The following is a 20,057-nucleotide window of genomic DNA, read 5'->3' on the forward strand; positions in this document are numbered from 1 at the left end:
TCTTATTTGATACTATTGTGATTTAGACATTTTATGTCCCACAAAAATGAACAATACTATACAACTTCAGTAATTTGAAGGAGCAAGCTCACCCTGAGCTCCTTAAAATTTAAATGAAAAATAATGTTTAAAAAATAGTCATTGGAATAATTTCAAGAATAATACTGTTTAACACTGCTAAAAATTATATATAAAATTCTGGATTTAGTCTAAGAAATAGATGATTTATTAAGATTTCAGTTATTTGAAAGGGGTTCTTCTAAAAATATTTATGAATGTAATAGATAAGCACTCCCTTGAATTTTATTGATATTGGTAATTCATATGTAATAGTTCTATGTAGCCTAGTTTCAAATTATAAATTAAATTGAACAAATGGTTGAAATCCTATATTCTTTATACATTTGACTCTGACAGAAGTAGAAGTAGAATATTAGCATTTTATATTTTTCATCATTGTGTTCTCAATGACTGTTCACTGCCTTTGTATTTGTAAAGGAAGATTCATCAACTTTAATGAGGATTTATGCTTGAAATGCTTATTTAGAAATTAACACAAACTGATAAAAATTACAATAATGTAATTGTGTTTTGAGCTTCTTTAATGTTACATTTTTCAAAGGAAAATGAAAGGAATGGTTATTCTAATGTTACCTACTGTATTATTTTGCAGGTATATTTTCTTGATTACAAATCAGTACCTTTTGATCAGAAAATGGAAAACCTAATGCAGATTAGAGAATATGCAAAGGAAGTGAAAAAAAGAAATATTTTATTATGCGGTCTTCTTATATATTACCCACAGGTAAGTAATATTTTGTCTTTTGTAGACTACAGTTTTAATGGAGGGAACCTGATTTGTTAAAAGGAAAGATACATTAATGATAAGAAAAATTTTGGCTGGAAAATTGTCCATGTTCTTTCATAGGTAGAACCTCTCTTGAGGTGAAAATTAAAATGAAAACAAGTGTTCTGATGAAGGAAAAACAATAAAAGATGAAATTGGTGAATATCTTATACTAAGATATTCCCACATGGGATTGCCAGATTTATCAAATAAAAAAATACAGAATGCCTGGCTAAATTTGAATTTCAGATAAAGAAATTATTTTAATTATGTCCTAAATTTGGATTTGAAATTAGAAATGCAAATTGAACCAGACTTTTGTATTTAACTGAGTTCAGAACTCAGCCATTTGTATAATTTGAAATGGCTTGTTTCTTTTATGTTGTGCTAAAGATGTTGGTGATCAGGTTTTTAATTACTTGAAAGCAACGCTTGACATTCATATAATAAGAGGGCATGCTATTTAACTAGAGAAAAATTCTTATTGTCACTCTATTAATAGCAGAAAGTTAAACTGAAGGCAAAATGAATTAGCATTATAGATTCTCAGTGCAAAGAAATGCTATTTAAATCAAACTCTTTGGAGACTCTGTTAGGGAAGATGGATTTGCCCTTTGTGCATAGATACCTTTTGTTGAAATTGCAGAATGCTTTGTAGTATCTTAGAGGTACGCCACAAGAGTCAAGAAAGTGAAATAGCCTAGGGGGTTTTTATTGGTCTGTAATAAAAGTGATTTGGTATTGACCAAGGAATGACAGGCATTTAAAGTTGTATTGTTGATGAATAACAGTTTCTATTTGTGAAATATTTAAGGTACCCTTTTAGCCTGAAGGCAACAACATTTCTTTTGAAACAAATGGATTTTAATTAAATATAGGGACCATCTTTTAGCCAGTTCCTTGGTTTTCTTTGAGGTGGTTTTCTCTGCTTCCATAATATGTAAGTATGATCTCCGGTTAGTCACCAAGAATAAGGCAACGCTGAATTTACTTAGGATCATGGAAGTATAATATATTAGTGTTGTAGGGGCTATTGAAGTCAGGGCAGCCAAGGCCTGAAGAGATAGATGTATTTGCCCAAGAACAATGAATAACTGGAAGAGTAAGAATAAGAACTCGGTTCTGTATCTTTGTTCAGGAATATTCCGTCTTCAGCAGATTGTCTTTGGTTGTATTCCAGATTATTGTGGCTGGAAAAATCAGTTCTTTCTTTTGTGCCATGCAAAGGAGTCATGGATGCACACTATGCAGATATAAAAATAGGTCATTGAGAAAAATCCCCAAAGCTAAGGGACTTTCTTTTTCCTGTGATTTAGGCTAAACACAAAGGGTCTGTCTGCACTGTAGTTGATATTCCAGTGGGAGAGTATGGTCCAAATGAAATACAGCATGCCTAGTGAGATTTGAATTTCAGATAAACAATAATTTTTAGTACAAGTGTGTCTGAAATATTGTAGGAAACATACTTGCACTGAAACTCTTTGTTATCCTGCCTGAAATTCAATATAACTGGGCATCTTGTGCTTTTATTTCCTAAACCTGATAACCGCTGTGGAGTTCATATTCACAACAAAATTGTTCATTCTCTACACATGAATGACATGGAGTTGCGTATCTTTGGGACTCAGCACCTGTGAAGGCTCCCTGATTGGAAAAGTGGCCTTGTTGAAAAAGAGGAGACTTTGTAGCCTACTACTTTGCAGCTACCCATTACTGTTTTGAGCAAATTTGGACCCATTAAGCAAGCTGCCTACTTAGCTGTCAAAAGAGTGTGAAGAAGATGACCCTGCAAAAAGCCTACAAAATATGTCTCTCATCATTTTAAGAAACAAAGATAGCTTACTTGGGTGTTGTTTTCTTTTCTTAAAAATAGTGAAGATATCTGAAATATGTAAGAATGTTTAAAATACAGGGTTTACTTTTGTTCTTAAAGACACAGGTGCCAGTTGACTCTTACTAGGCTAATATGTCCAGTGCATAATTCCACCTTAAAGAGCATTTACCAAAGGATTCTGTGATGTTCATTAGGCCATTAAAAAGAAGCTATGGTTAAAAAATTGGGGAGGCATCAGTGAACAGAGTTAAGCAGATGTCTTCCACGAAGGGCTTCTTGCAAATTCTTAATATGCTGATGAACATTTCATATTTCCAAATTTGGGGACAAGGGGGGCTATCATTTTCCATTTTGTACTGTAACCCTTTAAACATAGACAACTCTGAGGCTAATACTCTATAAATGAAACTTCAGGATACAGTCCTCATAAATAGGCCCTACATAAAGAAACCACTACCTCTTGACAGTCTTTTACTTTTTTTTTTTTTTAACTTCAGTACTAGTTTTTCCACTTAGCTAAATCAGTCTCTTTAATTTTGCGTGCCTACTTGACGAACATTCTATCAACACTAAGGATATGAAGATTCATAAAGTAGAGCTTCTGTCACTGTTAAGTGAGAAGAACTTCGGTTTGTTCTTTCCATGATGCTGTCAGATACAGTTTTTTATAGACTTCATATGTTGAACTTCATTCCCTAAACTGATCTATCGCTGTGATAGCCATTAGAGTGTTTTTGTAGATAGCTAATGTGTTTCCCTTTCAGTCTCTGATCAGTGAAACATAGATCAGTGAAATCTGGAAGGATTTTTAACCATTTTTCATAAGACATAGCATCAGGAGTTTCTTTGGATTGGCTTTCTGTTGATTGGTAACTCTTCCTTGGATGAGAGAATGCATTGGCTTCAGTGTCTATGCTAGACGTATGGTCTTTCTAGTTTAAAGAAGACCTGCATTGTTATGTATATAGTATCACTGTTAATGTGCATGGTCTGGATGGCTTGGTGGCTCCTTCACAGTGTTGATATATGTAATATTTATAGTTAAATAGAATTACGTAAACTCCTTTTTTTTTAATGCATAAGGCTGTTAAGTCTCTATTTGTGTTTCTGTAAAGTTCTACACACATGTAGGACTTTCTGTGTTTGGTGAATTTAAACTTATTAGTTACATTTCAGTCTTTTATCTTTTTGGGTTTATAATATAGCCTCTGATTAATTAAGCATACTTTCTTCATAAGGAAATAGTTCCAATTTGTGTACACCTTTAGGGAAGTAATTGATTTGGAAAAGGATAAGGATTGATTCCTTATTGAATATCTGTAAACGTTCTGCAACGTTACCCATGATCAATTATTGATAATTCTTTGATAATTCAGTTACCAACAAATGAATCTAATTGTATAATATTTCAACTCCATTTCTCTATATATTCTTTTTTTTTTTTAAGATTTATTTATTTATATGAGAAAGAGAGAGAGAGAGCACAAGCTGGAGGAAAGGTGAAGGGAAAGGGAGAGGCAGACTCCCTACTAAGCTGGGAGCCCCACATGGGGCTCCATCCCAGGACCTGGTGATCATGACCCGAGCCGAAGGCAGATGCTTAACCAACTGAGCCACCCAGGCGCCCCATCTCCATATATTTTTTATTGAAAGAAGAAATTTCGACAGATCCTTTGCTTAACTCTAGATATGCTCCCCATGAATGGATTTTTTTCTGGTCAGAGACATCATTTGTGAAATTACTGAATATGCTATTTCCTTAACTATATCAATGTAGTAAAGCACAAATTAACTTTTTCCAAAATTGACTTTAAAATAATGTGCTGCCCTCCAAAAATTAATCATTTAAAATAGATTCTTAATGAGTAGCTTAAACTTAGATTTACGAATCAAATGGCTGACTTGACCATTTATGTGTAGTATAAAGTTTCCTGACTTTATTATCTAGTGCTCAGTTTCTCAAGTTGTAAATAAATAAGGAAAGACTTGAAATTTATGCTCTAGATGAGAAACGTAGCATAAAGTTTGCCCTTAAAATTTGTTGAATGAATTTAAATCAAGTCCTATTCCCCTTTCTAAAATAACTCTACCCTCATAACTATGAATAATTAAAACTAGGTTTTATAGCTTTATCCACATAAAGGATCTTAGTCCCTTTTTAAGTTTTATTTTAAATTTATGTATAAAATACTACTCTTCATCCTATTACTCTAAGTTTGTGATGCAAGTCATCACTGAAGTCTGTGATACAAAATGATATATTTTGGGAACCTGTTCTAATTATTTGAAAACCTATATCTGATGATAAAGCAGTGACGTTATAGACACTTAGTATTTCTGGCATGAACTGTTCAAGCCCAGAGTTTAGAGTTTTCAGTTTTAATTTTGCTGAAGTCAAATATTTTTATCCTTTGTTTTTTAAGGCAAACATTTACAAATATATATTAAAAAAAAAACTTCTTATAATGAACTGGTGATATTATGTAAACTGTTTACTTGAGTTCTGTGAGCCATTCTAACAAATTAACAAATGCCGGGAGGGGCATCATGGGAACCCCTGATCTGTATATAGCCTGTTGGTTAGGAGTACAAATGGCCTTGACTTGGATTGCCATATGAACTGGCAGACAGTCATGTGGGACTGAACACTTAACCTGTATGGTCTGTGCTAACTCCATGTAGCTAGTGTCAGAATTGTTTAGTGTGGAAAAATAAAACTCCACACATTTGGTGCTAGAAGTGTTGACAGTAGAAAATTGTTACCCATTTGGTCAGTATAAAACTTGATGTATCTGTTATCTACTGACTACCACTAGAGATCTTACAAAATTGTGGACATTCTTTCAGTTTAAGTCCCTAGAGAAAATGCAAATCCGAGCCCAGCAAATTAACGATAGGTGTGTAATATGAAAAATAAACTTTGTTGTTACTGTAATACAACTTAAACTATACTGACCATTTCACAGAAGGAGCTTCTAGGTTAAAAGGATATTATTCCATTGGTAAGTATCTTTCTTTCTTTTTTTTTTTTTGTATAGACATTGCACCATTGAATGATTGAACCAAATGAGTTTTGCATTCAGCTTTATTTGTCCGCCTTCTTCTCAAAGATATCATGAAACATCTTTGTAGATATTTTCCTGAGGTCTGTACTGAAGATTTGTACACTTTTCTCTTTCTTGAATAATCTACTGTTATTCTCAGAGGAAGAAATAAGTTTGTTTTAATGAACTTAAAGTAGGCCCAACTGATGAATGATTTTCTGGGTCAATGGCTTATAAATACTGTTTTTTGGAAAAGTCCTTTAGTTGGCAGTAATATAGTCCCCTGAGGAATTTAATAAATACAGATTCCTAGTCTGTACCTTAGGGAATTTATTTCAATAGGTCTAGCTTATATCTGGGGCTCTATATATTTCATAAGCTCAAGCTCTGATGAAAGTCTAATGTGAACCAGATTTGAATGACAGACTTAGGTCAGTGGCTCTTAAGTATATTGACATTTTGGTCAACTGTTGACCCTCTTTAATCTATAAAGGACTGTCACATTGGAGGAGGCTCTGGGATACCAGATGGCAGTAATGGAATGTTGCGATGAAGTTGAGTAAGGGAATGAAGAATAACCATTTGAAAAAGTTTCTAAGCTAACTGTGAGATCATTTCTTCTTGTTCATTAAGGACAAACATTCTAAGCAATCACAAGCTATCTGGTTAATGGGGCAATTCTATTGATGAAGGTTCTTAGTTGTAAACATAATCCATAACCATGATTATCTAAAAGAAAGATTTTATGGCATTTTGTAACTTAGAGAATTTCTGAAGAGTCATGGAACCAAATTGGATAATACCTAGCCAAGAACTGTGCAAGTGGCAGAAATGCTCAACCCCTCTGGGACTGTGATAGTAAAAATGGCTCCCATTACTGACTCTGGGTACATAAGATGCTAGGGAACCACAGATAGAAATTCTACCATAGCTGATCCAGAAAATACAAAGTCTCTGCCTTAGTTCTAGTTTCCCTGTTTCTGGCACCAACCCAACCTGCTCATTGCCACCTTTTAAGTTCCTACATGTACATAGTAGAATCTGTAGAATGTTGATAAAACAGAATCTGAGGAAACATAGTTTTTTTTCCTCTGTAGTGTGTGTAGCATGGAAATGAAAGCTGGAATTTGGTTGGAGAAGGTGTTGGTTGAGCCACTTTGCAGGATTAGCCCCATCAGTGGAGGTCATAGAATCTTGTCCTAGGTTGAAATCAGAGCACCTTAAACACATTATATTTACTATCAAGGGCTTGTCATTTGCCTGCATCCAGGATTTCTGTATGGTGTCTTACTGTCACAATTACACATTTTTAAATAAAATTTTACACGAATTCCATAAAATATACAAAGTCCTTTAGCAGTTTATTTAATCTTCATTCTACATGCTCAAGGATTTAGAGATAGAAGCACACAGGTACATGGTTAAAGAATTTTCCAAAACTATTAAAACTGATTATTTCTTAGTCTAAATTAGCATCAGCCTGTGTAATTGAAACAACTAGATATGTGACCTTCAACAAATGATATAAGTTGTGTAGGCCTCTGATTATTCATTTGTAAAATGCATAAGTCAAGTTCTTAAAGCTGTCACTGGATAAGAAGATGGAGCCCTAAGAGGTGGGCGGTCTCTGTTACGTAACACCATCCCTGTCTCTCTGACAGGGAAATTCTGAAACTGAGCCTGGATTTTCTTTCCTTATGTGACCATAAACTTTACCCATACTATTATTTATTTTGTTGAGAAATTATTTATTGTCATTCATATATTTCATTTTAGTTCATAGAGGGAACAGTTTGTCTTTTTTGTTTTGACACATCAAAGTAAAAGTCAATGAGGAGAATGTCTTAGTGTGTTCTGCTGCTATAACAATACCACTAATTTGATGGCTTATAAACAGCAGAAGTTTATTTCTTATGTTTCTGGAGGCTGGAATTCTGAGATCATGGTGCCCACATAGTCAAGTTCTGGTGAAGACCCTCTTCCACTGTTGCAAACCACCATTTTCTCATTGTATTGTCACATGTCAGGGAGAGAGTGAGGCCTCTCTGGGGTCTGTCTTTATCACAGCACTAATCCCATTCATGAGGATTCCACTCTCATGACCTAATCACCAACCAAAGCCCTCACTTTTTAATGCTATTATGTTGGGGGTTAGGATTTCAACCTGAGTTCTCGGGGGACACACACATCCAATTTGTAACAGGGAAGGAATTACCATCCATGTTAGCATGGCAGGGTGTGTACCATTTTAGTCTATCCATTTTCCTGTCTCCTTTCTTCTCTGAGCTGTCATTACACTGGGTTTGATGCAGTGAGAAATAGGACTTTGGGAACAATGTTTGGCTTATCGAGTATTTTTTGTAAGATGAGACCATTGGAAAGGACTGATGCAATTGGCAGAAATAGAAAATCTAGGTCCTGGAGAGGTCAGGAGGTAAAATGGATGAGCTCAATGACCTTCTCATTGCTCTTGAATTGCACTTTTTCTTTAACTACAACTATAGCTCTGGAAGGCATATAAACAGGGAAGAAAGTTACCAAGACAGGTTTGTGATTTTATGTTTGTTAAAAAATAATTATTTGTAAAAGAGTAGAGAATTCTTCTGTAAGCCTCCAAAATAGGATATGGAATGGTGAGATGAAGTGGTTTGGCAAAAACATTAAATGAGATAAAGCTGTGTAAATTGATTTTTGTCACAAAGTATAAACCAGATCTCTGTGCTTGATGAGTTAAATATTATTGTCCTTCTCTATTGTCTGGATTTTGAATGTTTTGCATGTACCGTAAAGGATGTCTGAAATATTCTTGTTGATGGATCTGTTTGTAATTAACCCCAGCTAAATTCAAAATGAAACACTAAGAACTATATGAACAGGTCCAGCCGCTGTAGGATACTTTTGTGCCAAAAGACCTGAATTTGTCGGATACAGTTGATAGCACTCTTTTGCTTTTAACTACACTGCATTTGCTCTGTGTCCTCTGGACAAGTCATCCTTTAAGTGTGCATGACCATTTAGAGAATCGGCATATACTGTCAAATAGCAGTGTTTTTTTCTTTTTACTGATAATGTTGCGGGAGTTTAGACTTAAAACTCCACTTCCTGCAATGAACAATTACTTGTAGTTTAAACAGGAATTATTTACTAACCACATAGTACTTCCTGTGGCACTGAATCATGTGGCATGCACACCAAACATGCAGTACTAGATCTGTTTACAAAAACCCATCATACCCTGTTCAGGGTAATCAGGTTTTTTTGATGTGGGAATGTTTTTGAGACTAAATATTTTTCACTTTCAAATATTGTTTTGGCTTCTAATGTTTTAGACTTAGTCATTCTTTGGGAAAATTTGAAGGTCATAAAATGTTTCTTCAAAATTGTGTGAGTTTGAAAAACAAAACTTTTTAGGGAGTTTGGGTAGCTTATAAGACTCATTCGAGTGGCAATAAGCTATTATACTTAGACAAATGTAAATGAAATGGAGTATTAGATACGAACTAGTACAGACCTCCCCTTAATTTTTTTGAATAAGTGAAGCAACATTATGAATGAAAATGGCCATGGAAAATTAATGCACTTCTTAAATAGTGTTATTAGTTAGCTAGTACTGCATAACAAATTATCCCCAAACTTAGTGGCTTAAAATAACACTTACTATCTCATAGTCCCTGTGGTTTGATCTTCTGTGGGCCTTTCTCAAGACTATAGGCACCTCAAGGACCCTCTGGGAATAATCTGCTTCTAGCTCACTTAGCTGGCTGTTGGAAGGACTTGGTTCCTCTGAGCTGTTGCACTGAGCACTCAGTTTTTCACAAGGTTGGGGGCCTGTTCATAGAGTATCTCCTAGTGTTACACATGCAAGAGAGAGGACTGAGACAGAAGTCACAGTCTTCTGTAACATAATCACCAAGTGACATCCCATCACCTTTATTGTGTTCTATCCATTGGAAGCAAGTTATTAGGTTCCATCCACGGTCAGGGAGGTGATGACACAAGGGCATGAATACCTGGAGGTGGTTATCATTAGGAGTCAAATCACACTCTGTCTCCCACAGGAATACCAGAGTGTTAATATTAAGGTTAAGAATTTCTTGATACCCCATGTAAATTAAGGGGTTGGTAACCTAAATAGGGCTAGAAATGTTTAAATGAAAAATATACACACATATATGTAATATATGTACATGTGCATATGATCATACACAATTTTTTTGATATGTGAATAGAGTAATAGCAGCTGGAGATGGTATAGCAGGGAGATGGAGAGCCAAAAAAATGGAAACATATTTTAATGTTTATAATCTTTTTTGAGGAACTTGATTTAGGTCAGATCCATATCAGATACATTAGGGAACATATATTTATAGATAGACTATCTTATTGCAGTTCAGGTTAGTGAACCTTGTATTACCAAATAATAGCTGTAAAATGGTGGTGCTGTCTTTGAAAAGTTGAGATGTGTTACGTTAAGAGCTTATAACCCAGAAAGGTTGTGTCTTAGAGGTTTGGAAATGAGTTTCCAGAAAAGAGAGGTGCTATAGGAAGCCTAACGGACTAGAAATAAAAAGAATCCAATGACTCTGACATCCTATTGGTAATCTCCACGGAAGACAAGTTTGTGGGCTTACAGAAAATACTGAGAAAGTTCATGGAGAGTCATGATTTTCTATAAACTGTTCCCCTAGTAAAACTGCTATATTACTAATATCAATGCCAAGTTGAAAATAAGACTTAATTTTAGTCTTTGTCCAATTTCTGATATTTTGATTATGAACCAAACAAACAAAAAGGTACGGCAAGCAGGCCAGAAGAGCAAACTAAATAATTAGTCCCTGGAAAAGTGAGGGTTTTCTTTTCTTTTTTTTTTTTTTTAAAGATTTTATTTATTTATTCGACAGAGATAGAGACAGCCAGCAAGAGAGGGAACACAGCAGGGGAAGTGGGAGAGGAAGAAGCAGGCTCATAGCGGAGGAGCCTGATGTGGGGCTTGATCCCATAATGCCGGGATCATGCCCTGAGCCGAAGGCAGACGCTTAACCGCTGTGCCACCCAGGCACCCCTAAGTGAGGGTTTTCTAATGTATGTGGCATTATTTCAGCCCTTTGAAATAAAATGTGTTGTATATATGCTTTGAGTTTTATGTAGATTTTCCTTAAATAACATTAGAGGGAGATATCTTTCTCTGTTTATTTTCATTTTATGGAAGACTAATTATCCAAACTTCAGAAACAGCTGTACAAAGAACTGAAATTGCAATGTTTAACTGAATCAAGTGGAGAACATCCCATGCATGCTAGAGGATGTGAAAATATCAAGTGGGGTGGGAAGTGAAACTACGTAAGAGAAATGAGAAGTCAAAATAAGTATTTGAACATTTGACATTCTTAGCTGTTGGCAGTAACTTCGAATACTTTGAAATATTTAGAGCATATTGACTATTAGCTATTTCATATCATTGAGAATTAAAGGTAATATTTCTAAAACCAGAGACTATTTAAGGGCCATCTTCCTGGAATGAGAGTTGGTTACATATGAATTCCTTCTTTTCTGCCCTGGTCCCTAATTTGGAACAAGGATAGTTTGTAAACTGAGAACATGTGTTTATTGTCTCTGAGAATTCTATCAGCATTTCTAATTATGATCATAATGGAAATATAGAGGGACCTTCTCCACTGAGAATTGGGGAGATATGAGTAATGTTTGGCAAATAGATTTGTGTATGGAAAATGGTAGGTTTATTAGTTTTCCATCCATCTCATTACTCACCTTTGACAACTGCTAGGGAAATGTAGTTTAATTAAGCTTCAACTTCCTCTTACTGAATGCATAATGGCAATTATATACTAATGCTCTTAGGAAATGAGTTGGTAACAAATGTATCTGCAGTCACTTTTAGAATCTGAATTTTAATGGACAGAAAAAAAACAGATGTTTTACAAAGATGCTATTCATGATTATTATTCGGCTTCTGTTACTGTGTACATTTTGTATGTTCCTAATCACAGTATCATGCTAAAACCCTTTTTAGGAAGATACAGAAGAAAATATTGTTCGAAGAGTACCAGAGATCATTTACCACTTTTCAACTAAAATTACATAATCTAATCTTTTGCATGTTTTCTCTATTTTTTAAAAAATTATTCTCAGTGTATACATATGGCCTAAAAGGTTTAAATCATACTATGTTTTTTTAACTAGGCCACAGATCTGCTATATGAACAAATTTTTTTTACAAGGTTGCTCAGGAGAGCAAGCAATTAATTTTTATTATAGGACATCCTCTATTTTTGTTTACCACAAGAGCTTTTTCCATTAAAATTATTCAAAGAAAAAAAGGTTTTTTTACGTCTATTTGCAAACTGAAATTGGGGCAATGTGAAGTGTATTAAAATAGGGACCATGACAGTCATCTAGATACCTGCCGCCTACTGGTTTGTTCTTAAATTCAGTTTGCAGGTTTGAGCCAACTTTACTCCCCCCCCCTTTTTTTTTTAAAGATTTTATTTATTTGAGAGGGAGTTCTAGCGAATGAGCACAGCAGGGGGGGAGCAGGAGACAGAGGGAGAGGGAGAAGCGGGGGCCCCCGCTGAGCGGGGATTGGGGGGGTACTCAGGGCTCCAGCTGGATCCCAGCACCCCCGGGATCATGACCTGAGCCGAAGACAGATGCTGACCCTGAGCCACCCAGGCGCCCCCTACTCTCTTCTTACTGTAAAGATAGAAAACAAAAACCATTTTGATTATCTAGTGAAGATATAGGTTTGTGAAAGATATAAACTATTAAATAGCAAGCTACATATAATATTAATGTATGAACGTGTGCATTCGTGGTTTTCTAATGCATCTGCATCTTTGTTATTTCTAGTTCCTTTTAATGAGAAGTCAGTCATTTCTTAATTGTCTACTGGTCAAATGTCTTTGATTCTGACTTGATCTGTTTAGTTTTGATTTTTAAATAGGAATAATAGCACACACGCAGGTTTAAAATGTGCCGTATTCGTATTCTTTTTTTTTTTTTTAAAGATTTTATTTATTTATTCGACAGAGATAGAGACAGCCAGCGAGAGAGGGAACACAAGCAGGGGGAGTGGGAGAGGAAGAAGCAGGCTCCCAGAGGAGGAGCCTGATGTGGGGCTCGATCCCATAACTCCGGGATCACGCCCTGAGCCAAAGGCAGACACTTAACCGCTGTGCCACCCAGGCGCCCCCGTATTCGTATTCTTCACCATCTTAATCCTCTTATCCCTCGATTAAATTTTTGACAATATTTAAAATGTTTTGTTGCAATTAAAGGATTTAGACTCTTCAGAGAAGGTGGTCTCTCTCTCTTTCAATCTCTCTCTCTCAAAAAGACCGGCATTGACATAGACCTACCAGTTTTTTTCTGACCTTTATGAGTAGAAGTAGTCTAAAAATGTGATGAGAAATTACGGAGAATCTAGTTACCGAATTGTCAATTCTGGGCCATGGAGAAAATGGGCATGTTCCCTAAATCTAATTTTTTAAATTTGGATGTTACATAAAATTTTCCCAAAGTATGCTGATCAAAGCACAACAACTGAAACATGCAATGACAAATATTTCTGAACCTTGATAGCAACTTTAATAATGAGGGCAGTACATTTTTAACCTAAAAGTAACGCGTTTGAACAACTGTATAAACACAGTTGGGGAGGGTCTTAATGATTGTCAAGAATGATCTGGCCAGTAAAATTTCAAAAAGCCTCTATGTGTATTTGCTAACGTAGTGCCTTCCATTTCATGGTTTGTTTATTCATAAACTAAAAGGTTTCCAGGCTTTGCCAACAACATCACAAAAACGTGGGTTTTCTTCACAAATACACTTTCCTAAGTCAAGTAAATCACAAGTGAATGCTTCTACCATTCCTCAAATTTTTGCAGATTGTTTTAAGACCTTGGAAAGAAAGACAAGTTTTGTTTTTGTTATTAAGTATGTACAAGTCCCTTCGTAAGGGGCCTTGAGGGAGTCAAATGATGGCTGAGACCGTTGCCCTCAGGCAGATGTTTCAGTGAAGGCACTCTGTCAGGTTAACTGGGTGTTAAAAATGCATCACTTTTGCTTTTTAGAGCTCAATTATTTCCACAGGTATATGTTTCCCAGAGGTTAGTTAAGCAATAGCAGACGCAACCCTTGTGGTAAATTCATGAAGATCAGTAATGGGGAAATAGTTATCTTGCCTTCTTCCAGCAGGGCTGGTTCTGGGGAAGCCTCTACCTTTCTAGCACTTGAGATTACAGATCTTTTCAGCTAGTGGATCTTAGGGCCTTTACTTAGTAAGAAGGCATATGTACTAAGACAAAATAGCAGAGAGTGATCTTGTCTTGGCCTTCGTGATTAGTGAATTTCATGACTAAAATGTACAATAAAGGGAAATAATCAGTAAAAATACCCAAAGCTTACCAAGTAACATTTTTTTTTTAAAGTCTTAAGAAAAGTTTAAGAAACTGAATTTTCTTCTCTCATAGCTTTCCTTTAGCAAGGCTTATGAAGGAAAGGGAATTTTTCTTTCGGGCATTTCATTTAATTGTCTCATCATGTATCCAAAGTTTGACTTAGATATGGTGGCTAAATTTCTGCTAACTTAAAGCCTTCTCACTCAGAGTTTTAATTTGTTGGTGTATTTGAATATTAATTTGATTCAGGTTCACTTTTGATTCAATTCAAATGTCATATATTTCAGATGCTTAAGGTATTTTAGATGGGGCACATAAAGGTTTTTAGTCAAAATGCTAAGCTCAGTAAAATCTTTCTTTGGAAAAGGAAAGTGTGGACAGTTAGCAAATTACAAAATTATAACTTAGGTAAACAAATAATAATTTTTAATGAGCTGTAAAATGTATACTTGCCACATAGTTTGTTACATAACATAGAAATGTGAGTTTTAATTTCATATTTAAATGTTCTACCAGTTAGCTTGAAATTTTGAAATGTGATTTTTTTTATATTTGAAACATTGGCTACTAATAAATGTATGTGAAGCTACTAGCATTGTTAATGTATAGTTTCAGTATTCTTTTTGAGCAAAATTTTATTATTTCAAAACTTAAAAAAATGCAACTTACGCCAGTTTCAAGGAAATTTACTGGGTGAAGATCACAGCAGAATAGAGTTTTAAGTCTGTTGAATTAATTAATGAACTACTTGGGAATTTTTAATTGCAAATGTCAGAAACAAAATACAAATTGATTTAACAATGTAACTGACAAATCGAAGACTCATAGCTTTAAGCTTTGTTAGACCCAGATGCTCAAAGGGAGAATACCTCTTTTTCTCTGTTGTCTGTCTCTCTTCCACCCCTGCCTACACCCAATAACTGCATTCTTTATTTTCATGTAATTTTTTAATGTTTTTAATTTAATTCCAGTAGAGTTAACATACAGTGTTATTATTTTCAGTTGTATGATAAGTGATTCAACAATTGTATTCATTACTCGGTGCTCATCATAGTAAGTGTACTTTTAAATCCCCATCACCTATATTACCCACCCCCCATCCCCCTCTGCTCTGGTAACAACCATCAGTTTGTTCTCTGTGGACAAGAGTCTGTTTCTTGGTTGGTTTCTCTTTTTTTCCTTTGCTCATTTGTTTTGTTTCTTAAATTCCACATATTACTGAAATCTTATATTTGTCTTCCTCTGACTTACTTGGCTTAGCATTATACTCTAGCTCTATCCATGTTGTAAATGGCAAGATTTCATTTTTTTTTTATGGCTAAGTAGTGTTCCATTGTGTGTGTGTGTGTGTGTGTGTGTGTGTGTGTGTGTTTATTAATCTTCTTTATCCATTCATCAATCGATGGACCCTTGGGCTGCTTCTCTAATTGGCTATTGTCAATGCTGCAATAAATCTAGGGATGCACGTATACCTCTGAATTAGTGGGGTTTTTTCTTTTTTTTTGTTTGTTTGTTTTTGGTAAATACCTAGTAGTGTGATTACTGTATTACTGGATCATAGGGTAACTTTTCATTTTATTTTTAACTTTTTGAGGACCCTCCATTTTGTTTTCTATACTGGCTGCACCAGTTTGCATTTCTCCTAGCAGTGCAAGAGGGTTCCTTTTTCTCCAGATCCTTGCCAACACTTGCCGCTCCTTGTATTGTTGATTTTGGCCATTCTAACAGGTGTTTGCTGTAATTTTTTAGTATCAAACATAACCATCAGCTGTTACAAGTTTATATTCCTTTAGTTTAGCAAACTCCATGGGAAAGACAGTCTTTATCCTAATATTTTTTGCCAAAAGTCTTTGTTCTTGCTTTCGTTAAGCTTGTTTATAAAACATGTCTTTATTTTCTGATTGAATTACTGTGGTCCAAGTGGATATTCATTCTTTTAACAGGCTTAGTTAATATGCCCACCTCTGAAGCCAGGTCAGCTCACCCAAACAGTATGGGTGACTATAAGGACTGGGTGTATTCCCAAAAGAAAATTGTGGAGCCATTTCACACGGCATGGGGAGTAGATGCTGGACAGACCCAAATTCTGTATCTGTTAATGCCATGGACTGAGTGTTTTTGTCTCCCCCAAATTCATATGTTGAAACAGTACCCCCAGTGCGATGGTATTAGGCCTTTGGGAGATAACGAGGTAATCAGGGTAGAGCCATCATGAATGGGATTAGTGTCCTTACCTAACTCTGCCATGCGAGGATATAAGAAGACAACAATATGCAACTCAGGAAGTGGAGCTCACCAGATAGTGATCCGCCTGCACCTTGATCTTGGACTTGCCAGCCTCCAGAACTGTGAGAAATAGATAATTGTTTAAGCTACCCAGCCTGTGGTAATTTATTATGGCAACCTGGACTGAGATGTTTTGTTGTTTGGGGCATTTTTCTCTTTTAGTAAATATGTAAGATAAAGACACTAAATATTTGTGTCCACACGATGTGAATTTGGGTGCTTGTTTACTCAACTGTGGAATTACAGAGTATCATACCAGATTTTTAGGAGATCTTAAAGTCCAGCTAGGCAGGCTGTTCTTGAACTGTTGCCAACCAGTTATTTTTAGCCCCTTGTGAAACATACTTTAAACTATATATTGCTAAAAATAGTTCCAAAGTTTAGAAAATATTGACTTCAATTAATAAAAATGATTAGCCATTATAATAATAATACCCATTTGTCTTACCTTTATTCCCACATGTTCCTGGTAGAGGAAGGAGAAGATAGGTGACACTGTGAACATGATTCCTTATTTTTGTTGCAGTGGAAGGAAATGGGTTGAAAACTGCTTTTCTACATATCTATCATTCTTGCCATAATTGCCTTTTTTTCTAGAAAAATAATAGTGTCCATATATTTGTGCTGTTTATCAAAATATTTAACTTTGGTTGCCTTTATTGTATTGATTTCTTTCCAGAGGTGATTAGTAGTGAATATATATTGACCTTGTCCTTCCATCAGTCAGGTATTCATCACCCATCATACTTCTTCACACCCATTTAACACACTCTGGAGCACAGGGTCTTTTACTTACATTTATTTATTATCCATCTCCCTTACCTAAAATTGGAACCCCAAGAAGGGTATGTGTGTGTTTATGTGCATATGTGTGTTTTGTTCTGGGTTAAGGATTTGTTTCTAGCATCTGGAATAGTGCTTAAAATAAGTACCTCGATACCAATATGCTGATTTACTAACATGTAATATGCAAAGATGTACATATACTTGCAAGTATTATCAGAACATCATAAACTTGAGAAGTATCCTTGATTACTTCTCCTTTTGGTGTCCAGGCTACACCTGTTGTATTCCTGAAAGTGTATAAAACATTCACAGAAAAGTGGCTAAACCATATATTTATGTTATCAGTTGAATTTATAGAGAGGCAAAAGTGAATAAATTCCAATGTTCAGGTCAATGTCATTCATAAGTAAGTGTCAGTTGCTTATTCTGGGGATTAGAGATAGTTTATTGTTAAGCCCAGTAAAATAGTTTACCATTTATTCAAACTAAAGAAAAATATCTCAAGTTAGAGGAAAAATGTGATAAAATTCATTACGCAGTCATGATAAACTTTTAGCTAACTGGAGGTTGAAATCGTTTCTTAACCTGATAAAGTGATATACTGAAAAATTAAAGCAAACATCAAACTGAGTATGTGTTGCATCTAAAAGAGCAACAAAAGAATGGCCATAATCACTATTCTGGTTGACTTTGTTCTGGGTGTCCTACTGGAGCAGTAAGGCTAAAGAGAGAATAAAAGGTTAAGGGATTGGGAAGTAAGAAAAAAAAATCCGAATTTATAAATAATAGGATTATCAGTAGAAACTTTAAGAATTTGTAAATTTTCAAATTTAAGAACTCAGGAATATATGTTATATAATCAACATATTAGTAAACTTTTACTTCACAAAAGCAACAAACTTCCAAACTTTCAATGCTAGCTTTTATTAAATAGACTTATACTAAGTGTGTGTTTTCCCTTGATCTCCTCTTCTTTCTTATAGGATCTGTAATTACTATTTCATTGACGTAAATTAATGTGTTTTTAAATGTATTTATATTTCTGTTCAAATTCATTCTTAGCTCAAAAGTAATGAGATAAAGATGTTTAGAAAAATATAAAAAGCACTAATTAAAAATGGAGAACGAAACTTTTTGATTGCGAAGAGTTCAGTACTAACCTTCCCCTGGTGAACTATTAAGCAACAACTTTTATATCTGTGTACTAGATGTTTCTCTTTCAGGTTTCTGCATGCTTTCTCACCACATTACCGTGTGAACGTTCATTGTCAGGTAGCTTCTTTGTTGCTTAAGGGAATTGGTGATATGCCAATTTATTAATCTTTCACAATATTAGGAATTTAAATGTACATGCTACTTATATTTTGGAAAAAGCCTTATACTGTTTTTTCAAAATTTTTTGCAAGAAAAATTGTAATTGATTTATAAAACATCCTAAGATATACCATAAGATAATGCACCTGGATTAATTATATGGTGTTTAAAAATGAAGTTAGGCAGTAACTTAAATTTCTAGAACTTCGTAAGTGTTATGAATTTGTAGGACTGTGAATGTCATACAGAAAATATTTAAGGTTGGTCATGTTTATAGTATTTCTAGATGCTCATTACAATGTAGCTAATATTGTGTTAAAATATGGGTCCTGATGTAAAAAATTTTTTAAAATATTATGTAGATTTGAGGTTTGTAGACAAACATTACCAATTTCTACTATGAGGCAGTGCTTTTCAACATCCATGACATATAACAATTTTTTGTCACACTGAAGCATGAATTTAAATCACTGCAAATCACTGTAATGATGAGGAATGCATTCTTAGTATTTAAGCATAACCATGCTACTTTTTTGCACAAGAACTCATGTGAAGTGATAGAAATTCATTTGTAGAAAAATATTTCTGTCCAGCAAAGTAAATCCATTTCTTTTGGATGTTTATAGATCTTAAGGTGATAGTTTTGGAAGAAATTAGAGTGGAATGTCTGATTGACCTGGGTCCATGAAAATAAAATCTGGAAACCAGAAACACCATTAATGAATCTGTCATAATGAATTCTCTAATCAGTGCAAAAATACTTCAAGTGAGAATTTACTGAAGTTTAAAAATTTATTCTTTGAGCATATACTCAGAAAAATACATAGGAATTCTCCATGAAGTATGATTCAGAAGAATTTTATTTCTTTTTTTTTTTTTTAAGATTTTATTTATTTATTCAACAGAGATAGAGACAGCCAGCGAGAGAGGGAACACAAGCAAGGGGGAGTGGGAGAGGAAGAAGCAGGCTCGTAGCGGAGGAGCCTGACGTGGGGCTCGATCCCATAATGCCGGGATCACGCCCTGAGCCGAAGGCAGATGTTTAACCGCTGTGCCACCCAGGCGCCCCTTATTTCTATGGTAATATAAAAAAGATTTTAGTTTTTGTTTACAGAATTAATTTTTTCTTTTCTGGGCTCATTTTACAGAGTTGGAACTTTAGAATCCTATTAAATGGCCTCTGTGTGGTAATAGAATTGTTGGAAGATTTATGGCCATCAATTAAATATTTTAGTTCTTTGAATAGTTCTAATCTATTTTATTGGGAAATTTTGTCTTGTGATGCTAATCTGGATTTTAAAAATTAATTAGGGTCTTTGGACATAATTTTTACACATACCAAAGTCACTGCTGTCAGAGATGAGCAAAGCCAGACATTAGGTAAAGCGATGAAAACAGATTTTTTCAGTAATTCCTGACAGTAGGAGAAATAGCTGAGCTCCATTCTGATTTGTGCACAGGTGACTGGGGCATTTAAAGGGACAGGAAAGAGTAGAGAGGGGCAGAGAGTGGGGCTCAAGTAAAAAGTT

General features: G+C 34.9%; 1 protein-coding gene across 4 annotated transcripts in view; it reads left to right on the forward strand.

Annotated features, from left to right (window-relative positions):
• The window catches only part of CRPPA (CDP-L-ribitol pyrophosphorylase A), a 304,902-nt gene that overhangs the window by 187,474 nt on the left and 97,371 nt on the right, over positions 1–20,057 (forward strand). For 3 of the 4 annotated variants that reach the window (XR_015723962.1, XM_087861004.1, XM_087861005.1), the window contains exon 9: positions 674–805. Coding sequence is in view for 2 of the 4 variants with exons in the window: in XM_087861004.1 (XP_087717130.1) it covers positions 674–805 (132 nt within the window). In the remaining 2 variants the exon portion in view is untranslated. Of the gene's footprint in view, positions 1–673; positions 806–5,719; positions 5,827–20,057 lie in introns of all 4 variants that reach the window. The other variant, XR_015723963.1, reaches the window with a different exon arrangement.

This window comes from Ursus americanus, chromosome 3 (assembly GCF_024610735.1).
Source record: "Ursus americanus isolate L20-20 chromosome 3, mUrsAme1.1.p, whole genome shotgun sequence".
NCBI classification, from domain to species: Eukaryota; Metazoa; Chordata; class Mammalia; order Carnivora; family Ursidae; genus Ursus; species Ursus americanus.